Source organism: Lycorma delicatula, chromosome 2 (genome assembly GCF_047948215.1).
Source record: "Lycorma delicatula isolate Av1 chromosome 2, ASM4794821v1, whole genome shotgun sequence".
Lineage (NCBI taxonomy): Eukaryota > Metazoa > Arthropoda > Insecta > Hemiptera > Fulgoridae > Lycorma > Lycorma delicatula.
Window position 1 is genome coordinate 123908719 of NC_134456.1, and position 18450 is coordinate 123927168.

Genomic DNA, 18450 nt, shown 5'->3' on the forward strand with positions numbered 1-18450 from the left:
TCTTATTAGGGCTTCTTTCTTATGTTCTTCAATTGTTATTGTTGCAGTTTGGTTCCTGTACATGTTAGCAATTGTTCTTCTATCTCTGTATTTGAAACCTAATTTTTTTAAAATGCTGAACATTTTATTCCAGTCTACGTTATCGAAAGCCTTTTCTAGGTCTATAAACGCCAAGTATGTTGGTTTGTTTTTCTTTAATCTTCCTTCTACTATTAATCTGAGGCCTAAAATTGCTTCCCTTGTCCCTATACTTTTCCTGAAACCAAATTGGTCTTCTCCTAACACTTCTTCCACTCTCCTCTCAATTCTTCTGTATAAAATTCTAGTTAAATTTATGACTATATAAGATTTTATATAAGATTTTATGTTAAGATGCATGACTAGTTAAACTAATTGTTCTGTATTCTTCACATTTATCTGCCCCTGCTTTCTTTGGTATCATAACTATAACACTTTTTTTGAAGTCTGATGGAAATTCCCCATTTTCATAAATATTACACACCAGTTTGTATAATCTATCAATCGCTTCCTCACCTGCACTGTGCAGTAATTCTACAGGTATTCCGTCTATTCCAGGAGCCTTTCTGCCATTTAAATCTTTTAATGCTCTCTTAAATTCAGATCTCAGTATTGTTTCTCCCATTTCATCCTCCTCAACTTCCTCTTCTTCCTCTATAACACCATTTTCTAATTCATTTCCTCCGTATAACTCTTCAATATATTCCACCCATCTATCGACTTTACCTTTCGTATTATATATTGGTGTACCATCTTTGTTTAACACATTATTAGATTTTAATTTATGTACCCCAAAATTTTCCTTAACTTTCCTGTATGCTCCGTCTATTTTACCAATGTTCATTTCTCTTTCCACTTCTGAACACTTTTCTTTAATCCACTCTTCTTTCACCAGTTTGCACTTCCTGTTTATAGCATTTCTTAATTTCCGATAGTTCCTTTTACTTTCTTCATCACTAGCATTCTTATATTTTCTACGTTCATCCATCAGCTGCAATATATCATCTGAAACCCAAGGTTTTCTACCGGTTCTCTTTATTCCGCCTAAGTTTGCTTCTGCTGATTTAAGAATTTCCTTTTTAACATTCTCCCATTCTTCTTCTACATTTTCTACCTTATCTTTTTTACTCAGACCTCTTGCGATGTCCTCCTCAAAAATCTTCTTTACCTCCTCTTCCTCAAGCTTCTCTAAATTCCACCGGTTCATCTGACACCTTTTCTTCAGGTTTTTAAACCCCAATCTACATTTCATTATCACCAAATTATGGTCGCTATCAATGTCTGCTCCAGGGTAAGTTTTGGAGTCAACGAGTTGATTTCTAAATCTTTGCTTAACCATGATATAATCTATCTGATACCTTGCAGTATCGCCTGGCTTTTTCCAAGTGTATATTCTTCTATTATGATTTTTAAATTGGGTGTTGGCAATTACTAAATTATACTTCGTGCAAAATTCTATAAGTCGGTCCCCTCTTTCATTTTACTTCATTTTACTTTCCTTTTACTTTCTTCATCACTAGCATTCTTATATTTTCTACGTTCATCCATCAGCTGCAATATATCATCTGAAACCCAAGGTTTTCTACCGGTTCTCTTTATTCCGCCTAAGTTTGCTTCTGCTGATTTAAGAATTTCCTTTTTAACAGTCTCCCATTCTTCTTCTACATTTTCTACCTTATCTTTTTTACTCAGACCTCTTGCGATGTCCTCCTCAAAAATCTTCTTTACCTCCTCTTCCTCAAGCTTCTCTAAATTCCACCGATTCATCTGACACCTTTTCTTCAGGTTTTTAAACCCCAATCTACATTTCATTATCACCAAATTATGGTCGCTATCAATGTCTGCTCCAGGGTAAGTTTTGGAGTCAACGAGTTGATTTCTAAATCTTTGCTTAACCATGATATAATCTATCTGATACCTTGCAGTATCGCCTGGCTTTTTCCAAGTGTATATTCTTCTATTATGATTTTTAAATTGGGTGTTGGCAATTACTAAATTATACTTCGTGCAAAATTCTAGAAGTCGGTCCCCTCTTTCATTCCTTTTGCCCAGCCCGTATTCACCCACTATATTTCCTTCCTTGCCTTTTCCAATGCTTGCATTCCAATCTCCAACTATTATTAAATTTTCATCTCCTTTTACGTGTTTAATTGCTTCATCAATCTCTTCGTATACACACTCTACCTCATCATCATCATGGACGCTTGTAGGCATATAGACGTTAACAATCGTTGTCGGTTTAGGTTTTGATTTTATCCTTATTACAATGATTCTATCGCTATGCGTTTTGAAATACTCCACTCTCCTCCCTATCTTCTTGTTCATCACGAAACCTACTCCTGCCTGCCCATTATTTGACGCTGAGTTAATTACTCTAAAATCACCTGACCAAAAGTCGCCTTCCTCTTTCCACCGAACCTCACTAATTCCTACTATATCCACATTTGTCCTACCCATTTCCCTTTTTAAATTTTCTAGCCTACCAACCTTTTTCAAGCTTCTAACATTCCACGCTCCGACTCGTAGAATGTTATTTTTTAATTTTCTGGTGACCCCTTCCTTAGCAGTCCCCACCCGGAGATCCGAACGGGGGACTATTTTACCTCCAGAATATTTTACCAAGGAAGGCGCCTCCATTATTGCTATGTGAAAATGCAGAGAGCCACATTTTCTTGGAAAAAAAGCAGCTGTAGTTTTCCATTGCTTTCAGCTGCGCAGTACTCAGAGGACTGAGTGATGTTGATACGGCCGTTTAAGTCATCCTGACTCACGCCCCTAACAACTACTGAAAGAGCTGCTGCCCTCTTTCAGGAATCATTCCTTAGTCTGGCTCTCAACAGATACCTCTCCGATATGGTTGCACCTTCGGTCCAGCTACTCTGTATCCCTGAGCACTCAAGCCCCCTCACCAACGGCAAGGTCTCATGATTCATAGAGGAGGATTACATTTCATTTTGAAATGTAATTTATTTAAAACTAAGGGCGATAGAAAAATTGTACTTACAAATCTGTAATGTACGCAAAAAAAGCAATTCAAGAAATGGTATCACACTTAGAGAAACATTAAAATTTTTTTTTTGTCCATCAGTGTTTTAATACAAAATTACCTTTTCATTTTAATAAATTTTTTTTGTAACTTTTTATTTTTTAGTGCAGCTGCAAGAATTTGACTTTCCCCTGAAGAAAGAAACCAATGAAAAGGATGATTTTTCTCAAGATGATGTAGTTAAAACTTTCAATGAGGTTAGTTACTTTCAGTAGTGGTCATAATTTTTTATTTATCTAATGAAGTTTATCTTACATATGTTTGAGATTATACTGCTACATAACAACAAGGTTTTAGATTTAATTACTGTTCCACAATCAGTCTTGCACAATCTCAGCCTATCCCTTCTGAGATAGAGCACTTAATCCTTTGATCATTATGGAGATGGTATTCTGATAGCTGATGAAATTCATTATTTTTCTTAAGTTTTAGTCCCACTTAGATTTTATTCTTCACACAATTTTTAAATATTAATTATTTGTAAGCTGTACATAGTACAAGGTTTGAAAAAAATACATGGATTTTATTTTTTTTCAACAAATCTTTATTTATTTATCAATATTGATTTTGTTACCTTCAACGTACTCCCCTTCAGATATAATACATTGTGCCACCTTTTTTTATAATCTTTGAAGTACCTCGAATGCAATTTTCAGTGTAGCTTTTAGCTCCTTCAGCGATTCTGTCTTATCTCTTCAATGTTGGCAGAAGTCATCCTTCCATGGTTCTTTTCAGCTTGGGGAATAAGAAGAAGTCATAGGGCACCATGTTTGGTGAATACAGAGGCCAAAGCATTATAATGATGTTGTTTTTGGCAAAAAAATTCACATACAAACAGTTGAAGTGTGAGCAGGTGCATTATCGTGGTGCAATTGTCATGAATTGTTTTACCACAGATCTGGCATTTTCTTCAGATTGCTTCATGAAAATGGTGTATAACTTCTAGGTAGTACTCCTTTTAGATCTATGACGTGGTGGCAAGAACTCATACTACACTAAGCCGTTGAAATTGAAAAACACAGTGATCAGAACCTTCACATTCGATTGAACTTGACGAGACTTTTTCATCAACAATAAACTAAGTATCTAATCTGGCTACCAGTGTAAATGTATGTTAGGGACACAAATATACCAAAACAACAACAAAAAAGACAATTGTACTTGTACAGTATGGAAAATTAAAAACTTCCACAAATTTTTTTTATCAAACCTTGTATATTTCTTATATTTACATCATTCAACATTTTTTTTTACCATTCATTACCTGCCTTCCCATAATTATTCACTGATCATTTTCAATAGGTGCTATTATTTATGGCAAGGTAATGGATAAAATACCATGAGTAGATCATCATTTTTCACCATCTACCTCTTTTCCTTAACATTCACCCTTCTTCATCATTATTGATTCAGTGACTGCAGTTCTGAGCCTGTTTGGTTCCACGATGAAGACAGCAGTTTTTTAGCATTATTTTATTGGATTGTAATATAACTAACGTAATAGTATTTAAAACTCAGATAGTAGTAAACATTCTTCCAACTTTATTTTTGTTATATCATAGTTTAACTGAAAAATATTTTTTCTTGAAACTACTAGTGTTTTTATTTTTATTTTTTTTATCTAATGCTCTACAATAAAAAGTAATAAGTTTAGTGGTATTTCACTTCTAGGCATATTCACAAGACCTCTTATATATTATTTAATTGTGTTAAATAGAAAACACTTAGGCAATTCACATAAGTTTATAGAAGATATATCGGACACTGATTATTACTTTCCTGGTTAATATAGATAGTATATTTACTCTGACATATAAATAATATATAATGTAAATAAAACAAAAAATCAGTGCATGTTTGTTATTTGTACGAAGTGTATGAAAAACCTGGTCAAAAATTGGTACATCATGATAAAAACAAGGACTTCTAAAAAACTTATTAACAAAATGTGTCTAAACTTGATAAATAAATGCTTCCATCAAGTTATTATGAAGTCACACAAGAAATTGTATTTCAATTAGTATGTTAATCTTAGTAGTTGGAAAAGTACTGAGAAAAATTACAGATATACATGGAAATAAAACTAGGAAGAAAGAAGGTTAATCATTTGCTGATGTGTTAGGTAATGGAAGAGGATTAGAAAGTGTAATGGAATTTCATTTTAAAGTTTTGAAAAATTGTCTTTACAAGTTACAAAGACAAATCAAGGTGTATAGTTGTCCAAAGAGGCATTGAAGTATTAGTAAAGCAGTAATATAAATCTTTCAAGAAAGTCATGTTGTACTAGTATCTAATCAGCATAATAGGTAAAACATGGTTAAGTAATTTAATACAAATTAAAGGTATTCAGTCAATGCCTGTATGCATTATCTAATATATTAACAATTAGTTAACAATGCATCATAAAATTAATAGGTTTATCTTATTTTTTGAATTTGGCTTAAACAAGAAGATAAAGGTTCAAAGTAATTTAGATAAATACATTACACCAAATTAAGAACCGAGCACATATGGAAATATAAGTAATTATCCACAGAGCTTGTTACATCACAGTTTTTTTGTCCTCCAGCCACTCTATCTAGCCATATATTTACTCATTAACTCTTAAAAAGGTCACCTGATCATCATGAAAATAATACACTGCATTGTTTTGCCAAATTCATTTGTGTTTACTGATGTAACACAAAAAAAGTATTCAAATTAATGAATCTATCTATGGAGTAACACAAGAATTTATTATTTTGTTAATTCATTCAGTATTTTTAATGAATATTTGTTAGTACTTCATCTGTTCTTTTCTTAAACAATGGTTTTAAAAATTGCACTTGTTATGAAAATAAAAAATAAAAATTTATGTATAAAGAAGCCTTATTCCCCTTTGATTTAGTCTTCCTTGGGATTAATTAAAATTTATTGGTGTTTGTTATCAACAGTGCAACTAGTATAAGATGTATTATATTCGAACCCATAAATATAATATCCTTCACCTTTAGAATGGATCTAAGTATATATTATCTAAATTATTTATTAATACTGTTTATGTAACTAATTATTTATTAATGTGCAATCTTAATAAAATATTCATTTTTTTTATAAAATATTTAACTAAAATCATATATGTACATGAAATTGAATTATTTTCTACCAGATACAAATTAATAAGATTTATTATGATCACTTTCTAAGATTTACTTTACATCAGAATCTTTATATTAAGTGTACTATTTTATGGTTAAATTTTTTTTTAAATTGTTAGGTAAACAAACATGGGTTTGTCAAGTAATATACAACTCTTTGAGACGATTGGTATCTGAGTAATATTAAAATTTTGAACATAAATAATTATATAAAAATTCTGTCAACTAGAGAAAATTATCTTCAAAATCTGTTTGTACATTCATAAGATTAAATCTATTTTTATCATTGGTAATATCACATTTTTTCCTAGTAATATTTAATCCAAGATCTGTCTTCCTCATTATTTCACAATTATTATTTGTATATTAATCAGTAACTGAAGGTTTTATTATTTTAAAGATACTTCACTCCATTTGAATGTTTCCATTTTACTTTTTTTTTAAATTATTTAATTAACCTGAAAATCTCTTAGTGAAAGTTAGATTTTATAAATGCCACATACGGGTCAAATTTATTGTTTTTATTGTTTATCATTTTGTCGCTTTGTGGTATGTTTTTTTTTAGTTTTTATGGTTTAGAATTAATGTTGGATTTATTTCTATTAAAAATTTGGTGATTCTTTTTTTAAAAACTTTCTTTTAATATATTAAAAAATTTGTTTTGATATTTAAATGTAATCTATTTTATGCGGTATTAAATTCAAATTAGAGTTATAAAGTGTATATTATAAAGTATGTTATAAGTGTATATTATAAAGTGTACATTTTTCATATAATTTCTCATTATTTACAGAAATTAATTCTTTTAAGGTTCATATTAGTCCTCTGTACTGTTAAATTATATTTTAAATTGTATAATATACACCACCTACTACAGAATATTGAAATAAGACATATCTTACCTTAATTTTATCATGACAATACTTTCACGGGATCCCACATCCTCAGTCATGATTGCATTATTTAATTAAATTGCATATTAAAAAATAAAAAATATTAAAATAAATTATGTACATGGTGTAATATTTATTACGTTACAATGTAACAAACATTACACCATGTACAGGTGGCGCAACCAATCTTGATGCTTGGTGCCATGGCAGTGACAGCCACAATTCGAATCATTCTACTATCCTTTTAAGATAACATTTGCTTCTTTATCTAACAGTAAATAGGCCTTTGTAAGATGTACTATGGTGTTACTATTGGAAAGCAGAACACAATTTTTCTAAATTTTAATCACCTCTGTATAGCTAATATTTTGAACATTATTACATTTTTAAATTTAATTTGATAATTAAATTAAATAATATAATTGATAATTTAATATATGTAATGTAATATATATTGTATTTTTATAATCAAAAATCAACTTGAACAACGCAAATACGGAATTACAAAGTAAATGAAATGACACTTTTTTTTTTTATTCCAAAAGCGTGATTATAAAAATACAATGCATTAGTACAGAGGAATATAGGTCTTATAAGTATTGACTTTAGAAAAATGTAAATGTCAAATTTAATTTTCCCACTGAAAAATTTTTAATTAATATCCAACCATTTTCTGCAAAAAAATATGTTATTATGCATTTTTGAAAATTATAAATGTAACAAGAATTACAAAATCACTGATGTGAAGATGGGAATTGTACAATAGTAGGCTTACACATAAAATGGTATAACATGTAAATGAAAATATATATTACCTTCTTTGGTGTTCCATTTTATTTTCAAACAGATATTCAAAAGTTAATGCAAGATAGCAAATAAATACATAAATTAATGGAATTATAAATTATAGCAGAAACTAATTATTTTTAAGTGTTAGAACAAAATAAAAGTATTTTAATTAAAGAGGTTGAACGCCATCCACTTTGTAAGAAATATTACAATTTCCGAGGTTACTGTTATCAGAATCATCATTGTAATCATCACTGTTACTTTCACTATCTTCTTGTAAAGAAATAAATGATTTCATAGCACTATCAATGATATGTTCTTGTCACATAATTAGCTTCTGGTTCCTTAACTTTGTCACAATGCACCTTCCAGTTTCTTTTATTTATGTCGGCCACTTTATTTTCACATGGCCTTTGAACATCTTCGATATCAAAAGTTATGTTATGACTTGCTACATATCCTTTAACTTCTGAAAAAACCATCTCGGTAGGATTTAAGTCCAGGTGGTATGGAGATAGTCACAGAATCATGCCCTTTTTTTTGTAAATGTTAAAAACACATAGACAGGAAACTTTTCCCCGATTGCTTTTATCATTTTATACAACTTGATTTCAGCATCGAGGGAAAACTAGGAACAGAATGCTTCTGCAATCATTTTATCGTATCTTCTTTTCTTGAACTGCAATTGGTCATTTTTCTGATACGGCATTGTGATAGAGTCAGAAATTACCACAGAATTATCAGGAAGGTTTGGAATTAACATCATTTCTTCTATTCATTTTAAGTAATTTTCCATTTTCATTTGACCTCTGTAATCGCCACTTTTTAAACTTGCATGCCAAGTTAGTAAGATGTTTGGTATAAAACCCATTTATCCTCCAGCGTGCATTATAATAAGTGTGCTGTCTTTTGAAATAATAACTTTCAGCCCGTTACCTGAATCAGTACACCACAATTTATTTTTAGTGAGAGAAGATAATATATATAACTCTTTGAGGCACACTATCGGCCTATTTTCGGTTCTAAATTTTTTTACTATAGTCAGATACTGAATACGCTTACATTGTCATGTCATTCAGTGAAAACCTTCATATTATTTTTGGTCTCTTCACCTAAAGCCCAATTCTTTCATTATTTTTCTTAAACTCATCTCTTTTCTTGAATAACTAATGGCGTCTTTGAGAGCTAACATTATATTTTTCACTATCAGCAGTTTATGAATTTTGTGAAATTCATTGTAGTCCATTTCACCACGCACTTGTCAAAGTCATCTAGTCCTGTTGTAGGCATTTCATGGGGTTTGTATTTTATTGTAGTAGTGAAAGAAATCTCTGCTGGATTTTTGGCTAATTTTTCTACTAACATTTTTTCTCTTTTCTTACTGTTTGAATTCTTTGGATCACGACATCCCACATGCAGCTGCTACTTTTTCTTCACATTTTACTTTCCTATCTAGATAGTACTATAGCAGAGCTATAGCTCTAGATGGGAAAGTATTGTAATTGTTCCAATTTGGGCATATGTGGTTTTCACAAAATCTTGACGTTTTAACACCTAAGGAACCCAAAAAACCAGATGGAAATTTTCCAGATGTTCGTATTCAAGTGTTAGTTGTTGACCTCTAAATTACCTTATATCTCCAGAACTAGTGGATCAATTTTGACCAAATATGGCCAGATTACTTCTATAAGTAGGACATTGATACCATTAAATTTTCAACTTAAAAAGGCTAAGGGGGTGAAGCTGTAGAGCAAGGACACCCTCAGTATCTTGAGATTTCACCTAATTATGGTCATATTTTTCTTAGGCACATATGTTAACAAAAAATAACAATATTTGCAAAAAATGTTTTTACAAAATCACATCCCTACCCCAAAAATTGATGTTATAGTCATCTGCTATGTGTGACAACACAGATGAGTGGTAGAATTACATCTTGAATAATATTTAAAGTGTAAAAAAGTAACTCGGTCTGGCTGTGTCTAGAACTCAATCGCCTGGTTGACTTGGTACCAGGTACATTAAGCCTCATGGCTACACCAGTCTGCTGACAAGTGAAATTTGTTTGTGTAAGTTGTGAAGTTACATCAGTATAGTTAGTACCTATTGTTGCCACTTGTACTGCCACAGCCACGCAAATTATGGTATGCTAGCATGATTTAATTAGAATCATTAAATAAATGAAAAAATATTATTATACTTAAATAAGATGGTAAATATTTTAAATTAAGTTTTGTGTGTGTACGCCGCACATCAGAAACAACCCAAGGTGTAGGACTTTTACAAAACATGGCTTTAGCCACGTGACAGGAAAGTCCTACAGCTGTGTTGTCAGCTTTTTTTAAAGTGAATCAGATATTTATCTTCTTTTTCTGACATCAGAAATCAATCACCTTCTTGTTTCATACCCATATACACTGTTTATTATTTCTCGGGTTTGCCATTTTAGTTTTTTGTTTTTTACATACATAACCAATTATAAAATGTAATTACTTTTCTCAATCAAAACTCAAATAAAATGAAACAGAATTTGCACAAATGATCGATCTTACAGGATCAATAAATACAGGACAACTTGGTAATTGGATTACACTCAAGCATACAATAATATAGGCTAATGGGCATTTATTTATTTTTACAATGGCCTGGCTGAATTTGAAAGCTATGAGCAAACAGCAAACAATATAGTTATATTGTTTCTTGATATGATTCTAAGAAAGAAGACTCATTTTCTGTGTTATAATACTTGGCTTGTTGATGTTTATTTTTACAATAAAATCATGATAAACTATGTTTATATATGTCAGACAATTACAATGTTAGTTAAATTATTATTTAGTATTTGTCTGCTGATGTAATTATAATACTTGTTGAGAATAGGCTTATATTTTTATAACATTTAAAAATATACCATAACATCTTCCATGGCGCTAGCCTGTGTAGCTTTTCTTCCCACTACACACTGAGCTGCTGAACCCTGTACATCATACATGTACACTGCACCACAAATACTACACAAATTACAACATGCACACTTACACAACACCTTACTCTATTTCTTCTTACACATACATTCGGTGGTGTTGCAATACCTTGTGAAATGCAAATGTAACCCAAGGTGGAAACTATGTTGTTGATGAGTGGATGGCTCTACGTAGTGAGTCTCGAACAAGTCCTCTGGGCATCTGGGCAAACCAAGTAGTACGTAGCTCCAGCCTCTGTATGGGTAGGATCTGCAAAGGTGATCCTATATTTTCCTGGTACTCATGGAACCAAAATTAGCAATCCACAATAAAACACTATGATGGTTTGTGGTCCATCTGAAAAACCACAAAAAGCAGTCTTGTGAAAAGGCCTCGATCAGCATTTTCATGAGGATATAAGTAGTGTGGAAAATAAAGTAAATAGTGACGTACCCTGTCCACAGTTTAAAAATGTTAGAATCATTATGTAAAACAATCAGGAAGGTGGCTGCCTTTACAAGGTCTCAACTTTCCTGATTAACAAAGTAGTAACAGGATCATGTGGCTCACCAAAGAATATCAAGAAATTAAGCGATAGATTAATACTAATTGAAACATATAATGATGAGCAAAGTTGATCTCTCTTACATCTTAATAATATGGGCAGTATAAACGTAAGCATGGTGTGCCACAAAACATTGAATACCAGCCGAGGAGTAATTTTTTGTCAGGACCTTCTGATTATGGAAGTTACTGAAATAGCTGATGAGCTTCGTCCCCAAGAAGTTGTGAAAATAAAGCAGGTAATGAAACAGCACTATCACAGAAAATAAAACTAGGTTACCTGTCGGTTTGAATATGGACATTTATCACCAACCTATGGCGATGTTTCCAATGTTATGGTCATACTACAATATTTTGTTAGAAAACTGTAATTTGTGCTCAATGTGGTAATGAAGGCCACAATGATGCTAACTACCAAGAAGATAAAAAAAGTGCGAACTTAGTGAATCACATACAGCTTGCTCCCGAATTGCCCAACTTTTAAAGAAGTAAGGCAATCCTAAAAATACCAAGCAAAAGCTATCTTTCTAGCTGCAGAAAGAGAATAAAAGAAGATGCTAAACTCTCATAACCTGATTAAAACTCTTTTCCTCTCTTTTCCTGCTGCAACATCAAGAGAAGCTCCTGGAAATGCAGTTATTCAACAGTCCAGATCATACGATGAGCTAAAAAAACTTATTCAGATGTTTGAATACTAGATTGTGGATACCGGTGTTCTTTGGTGGTTGGGTTTCAATTAACCATACATCTCAGGAATGGTCGAACTGAGACTGTGCAAGACTGCACTTCATTTACACTTATACATATCATCCTCATTCATCTTTTGAAGTATTATCTGGACGGTAATTACCGGAGGCTAAACAGGAAAAAGAAAGAAAGATGTTATCTGATCAAGTTGCATTACTTACTGCCACTATTTCAGAGCTAACTAAATGAATAAAAACTCAGTACTACTGAAACCAACAGTGGGATCCCTCTGAAAGTTCCTGTCCCTTAAGTTTTGCCTTTGTAGATAGGAGTAAATACAGCAGGCAGTAAGCCATCTATTAAACTCCCTGTTAAAGATGCCCACACAATCATACCCCTGGGTTGTGGTCTCCGACTACCCATTGTTCAAAATCATCTCCCCCTTCATCACTTTGTATACTTGGATATGGTTGAAGAACACCCAGCCATAGGGCATTGGAGTTTATTAAAATTAAAAATTCTAAAAAGAAAAACTGAATCACCTTCAATTAATTTTTCATTTGTAATTATCATCTACATATTCATCTGTAATTCTGTATCTATAACCTTTATTTATAAGGATTACCCAGCGGAGCATTCAAAGTCTTCGGTCCTGCACTGAGTATTGACTCACGTTCAAGAACCAATGTGCTTCCAAGAAACTTATCTTCTGCAAAAAGATACAGTAACACTCAGAGGCCATTTCTGTGAGAGATACGACTGTCTCACAGACAGTGGAGAGAATGGTGGAGTTGCTATTATCATGGGGAATGAAGAATCTGCCACAAGGACACCACTAGCTATCCTCATTCCTGTTGTTGGTATAAAAATCTTAAAATTTCATATCTGCAATTTGTATCCCTCACCTAAATCAGATTTCAATGCTCTAGATACATCAAATCTCCACAAAAAAATTCCATTGCTGTCATTAACAGTAGGAGAATTTAATGCCCACCATGTTCCATGGGATACATCAGTCTGCTCCTCTAAAGGAATTATGATAAACAGAGTGAGATAAGACATAGACCTCTGACTACTGATTATGCACATTCACATCATTATTGTCCAGTACATTGTCTAACATCGACTTCTCCTTTTGCTCACTGAGAGTTTACTCTCTCATGTTAATTGGTCTGTTTGTGACAACTTTTACAGGAGTGACTACAAGCTAATTATTATTACTTTTGGTGTCAACTGCGAGATTAACAAAAGGCCATGAAGATGGATTGTTGAAAAAGCAAATTGGAATGATTAGTATAAAGCTTTCTCAACATGGTATAATGATGGTGCAGATGCCCTTGATTAAATTATGTCTTTTACATCCCTGTTACTTGAGAATGCTAATAGATACATTCCACAAACATCTAGAAAACCTAGACATTCCTCCATTCCTTAGCGGAATAATGACTGCCAAAACAAGATTAGGAAACGGCAGCAGGCAATGCGTAAATTTAACCGCAGGCCTACAAATGAACACCTAGATTTGTACTGTAAAGCTAGAGTGGTATGTTATTGTGTATTCTTAGATGCTACAAGAAAGTCATGGATGAATTACATAAACACCATCAGACACAGTACCCCCATGTCTACTATTTGGAATAAGCTTTGTGCAATTTATGGATCACAGAAACAATCTGTTCCCGGACTTATTCACAATGGAAAACTTCTTACACCATTTACTGCAGTTGTTTCCATTCACTTGGCAGATTGTTTTCATTCAGTGTCTTTCACTTCATCATGTACAAATGAATTTCAGAGATATAAGATACAGATGGAAATAGTATCCACTTGAATTCAATAAGTTGTTGCATGCATTAAAAAACTCTTACAACATCTATCCTGGACCTGACAACATTTGTCTTAGTATGCTCCCACACCTTCCTAATTTGGCACTACAACACCTATTGTGTACTTATAATTTTATTCTCTCCACAAGTATTCTCATCCATCTGGTCAGAAGCCTTTGTCTACCAGTACTTAAACCTGGCAAAGCATGCTCCTCGGGCTACCAGTACATTGCCCTGTGGGCATCCTTTGGATAGGGTCTTCCCTACTTCTGAGTTGCCATCACAGAGGGTGACAGTTCAATGGCTGAAATAACTTGAGAGAATCTTTATTTCATTCCACGTACAACCACATTTCTGCATTTGAAACAAGGCAGAGGGCCTCCATAAGTTATTAAAAGCCCCGGGTACATCCAGAAAAACACCTAACACATGCCTACATACACTGGAGAAAGCAATATTCATAAGCATCAATATGGCATCCTCCATGCTCTAACTGGGCTGGAATCCACATTGGCTGGCCATCAATAAGTGCCCAGTAGTTAACCTACTAATAATACAGAGATACAAAACTTTCTCAAAAACCTTTACAATTACAGGCAAGAGCATCAAAGGCTGATAAGAAGAACTAACAGTAGAGTCCTTGTCGCCACCTTTAAAAAGCAATATTAATTCTCCTTGCTTCTAACATACTGGGAAATATCCAGCAGAAAGCATTCTATTAAAAACCCTAATCAGGGGACCAAGAATCACGAGCAACGAGCGAACAAAAAATTCCATCATGATAGGTGATCCAGGGACTTTATGTTGTGCCATACTACAGACCATCTGACGAACCTCTGCCTCAGTAATCTCAGGAGATTGTACCTCAGTATGAAACTCAGTGATTTCTTGCAGAACATGTTGGTGATACAAAGTTTCACCAGCCTCAGTGTCATCAGGAAACAAATCATTTAACAAAATGTGAAGGACACGATCTTTTTCCATCACAACACCATCCTGAGTCAAAAGGGCTGATAAATGGACTTCCTTCCTATGCTAATATCCAAGGACTCTATACACAACACCCCAAGGGTCCTTATTTTCTTGCTCCTGAACAAATGAGTGCCAGGAATTACGCTTAGAGGACCTAATATCATTATATTACTATAATGATACTATCGTTATATAATAATGGTAGTATAATTATACTATCATTATAGTACCTGGCCCTCTCCCTCTGATAATTTGCAAATAGACCCGTGTGCCGACCAGGATCGTCTTCACGTTGTGCAGCTCTCCTGAGTCAACACAGACACCACTTCATCACAGTCAAATCCCGAGTCTACCAGCCTGGTACACAAACCCGGCCAGAGCCCCAGGGAATGGAACTATCACCAGCTGCTACCACCAAACAAGTAAAATTTTACTTCTCAGATCATACAATGGGAGCTCTTCCAGGCTCTGAGAAAAGACTTCAAGCCCAGACTCAGTAAGATTAGAAAATCTAGGCTAATCCGCCCTCCTGTGCAGAAAGTGCCCCTGCAGAACAGGAAAATGCCTACCATGAACATTTGCATAGTTCATCCATCAGTTCAAAAAGTATTAGTCGATGATCGCTAGAGCAATCATCAACCGTAGATCAGTCCATTCTACCAATTCTACCAATGGTAATATATTAGTGCCACAAAAGGCTCCCAGTCTATCAACCATGCTGATGTAGGTGGCCAACTGGTCTGCAACATTAAGACCTAAAAATCATGCTGCGTGATGAAACCTTCAACCAATTCACCACTAAAATCAGTGATCTCATTGTGCCAAAAAATCAATTTGGAATTAACATCAGCATCTGTAAGGATTGGACAATTGCCTATCAATCTAACAATCTAAGGATCCTATCCCATCTTGCCAGATGTACCTAGTGGATCCCTATACTGAAAGTATGTCCTGACCACTACATGATGTGTGTCAGAAGCCTGTCTCACAAAGAAACTATCAAGCGACCTCCTACACAGGATAGTAGACATGCGCTATTAGTTCTACGTAAAATTTTTTGCAGCCATAGAAACCTGGCAGATCACCCTCAATCACATATGGATGCTGCAGCAAAATAACATTGAGGCTTCATCGCTCTACAATTTCACCTAACTCAACTTGGACTACGTAAGCACCCTGGGGATTCAGTTGACCAAACTTAACCATCAAAATATTTAAAGTACAGCTGAAATGCTCGCAAGTAACAACCGCATTTTCTACTAGCAACTGAGTGCTTATGATTCTTGCACAACCTTTTGCAGTTCACACAGGTCAGAGCCTCGACTTGTGTAGATAATCATCGCATTTGTGGCCTTCCTCGCCACAATGCATAGAGACCAGTGTAAATTAAAAAAATTTGGCTCTGTGGCCATACCTACAACACTTAAAACATCTTTGAACATCGATATTCTTTGACCTGACAGGATCCAACATCAAAAAATAATCTACCTCAGATGTAAACCTCTGAAAGAGACTAGTACCTCAAAAACACCATGATATCTTTGGATATCATGCCTACCAGTTTTAAAGACAAGCCTACATTCCCACCTAAAAGCAGCTTCATCCAAATTGGTGATCTGTTTCCTTATTACGGACAGAAGGTCTCCATCAGAAAGGCTGCGGTCATTGTCATAAGCAATAATGCATTTTTTATATCATAAACAATAACATATCCGTTTAGGGTCAACTTTTATTCAATTGTTTGTCAGCCGAGGATTCTGTGATCACCTGGACTGTCTCCTTGTCGTCTGCAACTACAGCTAATCCTTTGCTGGTCTCTCTAATGTTTCTAATTTTAAGCCCCTTCCGACTATCATGAAGGGCAACCTGAAGGTCCTTTTTCAATTGACTACTGGGTACAGTCGAGCCCTCTGCCTTATTAACAAAAATAATCTCAGGCGTTTTAAAAACTTGACTGGCTTCACGTCTTCCCCTGACAACTTCAGCATACTGTTTAGGTTGTACTGAGGTCGGGGCAGACTTTTTGATCACTGTGACCCCTTTGGGCTTGGAGGCAAAGTTCTCAAATCCTTCTACAAGTGCAGAGAATGCTTCCTGAAACAACTTTAGGAGGGATAAAAATCTACTCTTCATAGTCGCACTGACACTCCTAGGGTTTGCCAAATAACTGAACAAGTTATCCAATTCAGCATGAACTTCATGGGCCAGCAGGACAGAACTACCAGGTCTGCCCCTAGCCCGCAGGAATTCATCAACTAAAGGGTTAATTTCCACCCGGGTGGATGGAAATTAACATCCACCGAGCCTTCATTATCAGAGACTGAGGAGGTCGAATGAAAAAGATCTGGCCCCCTCTTCCGGCCGGACTTCCTGCATATCTCTTGAGACTCTTTCCCTGCAAATATAAATGCTCACTGTCTTCCCTCTACTCTTGGTCGAGCCCACAAATGTGACTACTACTTGCAGTGAGCCATGGGCAGCCAAAGGAGACCTTCTATATTCTCCTATCACTCACTGCACCTCTTCACCGCTGCTGGATCAAATACATGAAGTTCAGAAACTAACATGCAGTCACAGATTATCGCCCTTGTTCTTAAAAGAATGCAAGCAGGACTAAGGGGTAACCTCTTTGCTTGTTACAGGGTCTTACAACCAGAAGTCATTGTCACAATGAGGCAGGTACTCAAACAAATCGTATGCCTTGAGACTTTGAAACTCTGTGAAACAGAGGAGACGTGTCTAAATATATATGGGTAAAACCGTTGCAGCAGTACCCAATCAGCAAAAATTCAGAAACTGAAAATTCAAAATAGCACTGAAAATGACTCAGTTACAATGCACAAACTCTGACTTGAGACCTGAGTTTGCCTCCTCAGGCTACCGCCCTATCTCCTTGACAAGCATTTTATGGAAACTGATTGAGAGAATTGTGAACTGCAGGCTTGCATAGTACTTAGAGAGATGGCTTTTATCTCCAGAACAGTGTGATTTTCACCAGGGACGATCTTCCCCATTGACCATTTAGTGTCTCTGGAAACAGCTATTAAAAACGCTTTGGGTAGTCAAGGGCAATATACTTGCCTTTATTAGAGGTTTCTTAAATGACCAAACTTTTCGTGCTCATATTGGAGATTCTTTGTTAGATAGCATCACCTACGAGAATGGAGTGCCTCAAGGAAGGGTATTAATTAAGTGCCACCTTGTTTGGTATAACCATCAACAGTATTATTAACCGGGCGATGATAACGTCCAACCGTTTTTCGCCCTAAAAAAAAAAAAAAAAAAAAAAAAAAAAAACAGTACTATTAAATGTATGCTGCCACCTGTTTCATATTCAGTGGATAATAAACTCCAACACATCAAAGATACTGTGTGGCCATGGACCTCTTCATCCAGAAAAATTTGTTGAGAGGAAGTGGTCCTTTGCAGTTAGGACATACTAGTCACTCATGGGTATCTCATATCACCAGAAAACGCACAATTATGTGTATGTTGCAGCTGCCGCTTAACTGTGCCACATCCTTGTGGACTGCATATGTTATGCAGCCTTAAGTC

General features: G+C 34.6%; 1 protein-coding gene across 1 annotated transcript in view; it reads left to right on the forward strand.

Moving 5' to 3' along the window:
* LOC142320245 (uncharacterized) overlaps window positions 1-18450 on the forward strand; it is a 62388-nt gene that overhangs the window by 33091 nt on the left and 10847 nt on the right. Inside the window, exon 6 of the mRNA XM_075357942.1 lies at window positions 3170-3261. Coding sequence (XP_075214057.1) covers window positions 3170-3261 — 92 coding nt within the window. The remainder of the gene's footprint in view (window positions 1-3169; window positions 3262-18450) is intronic.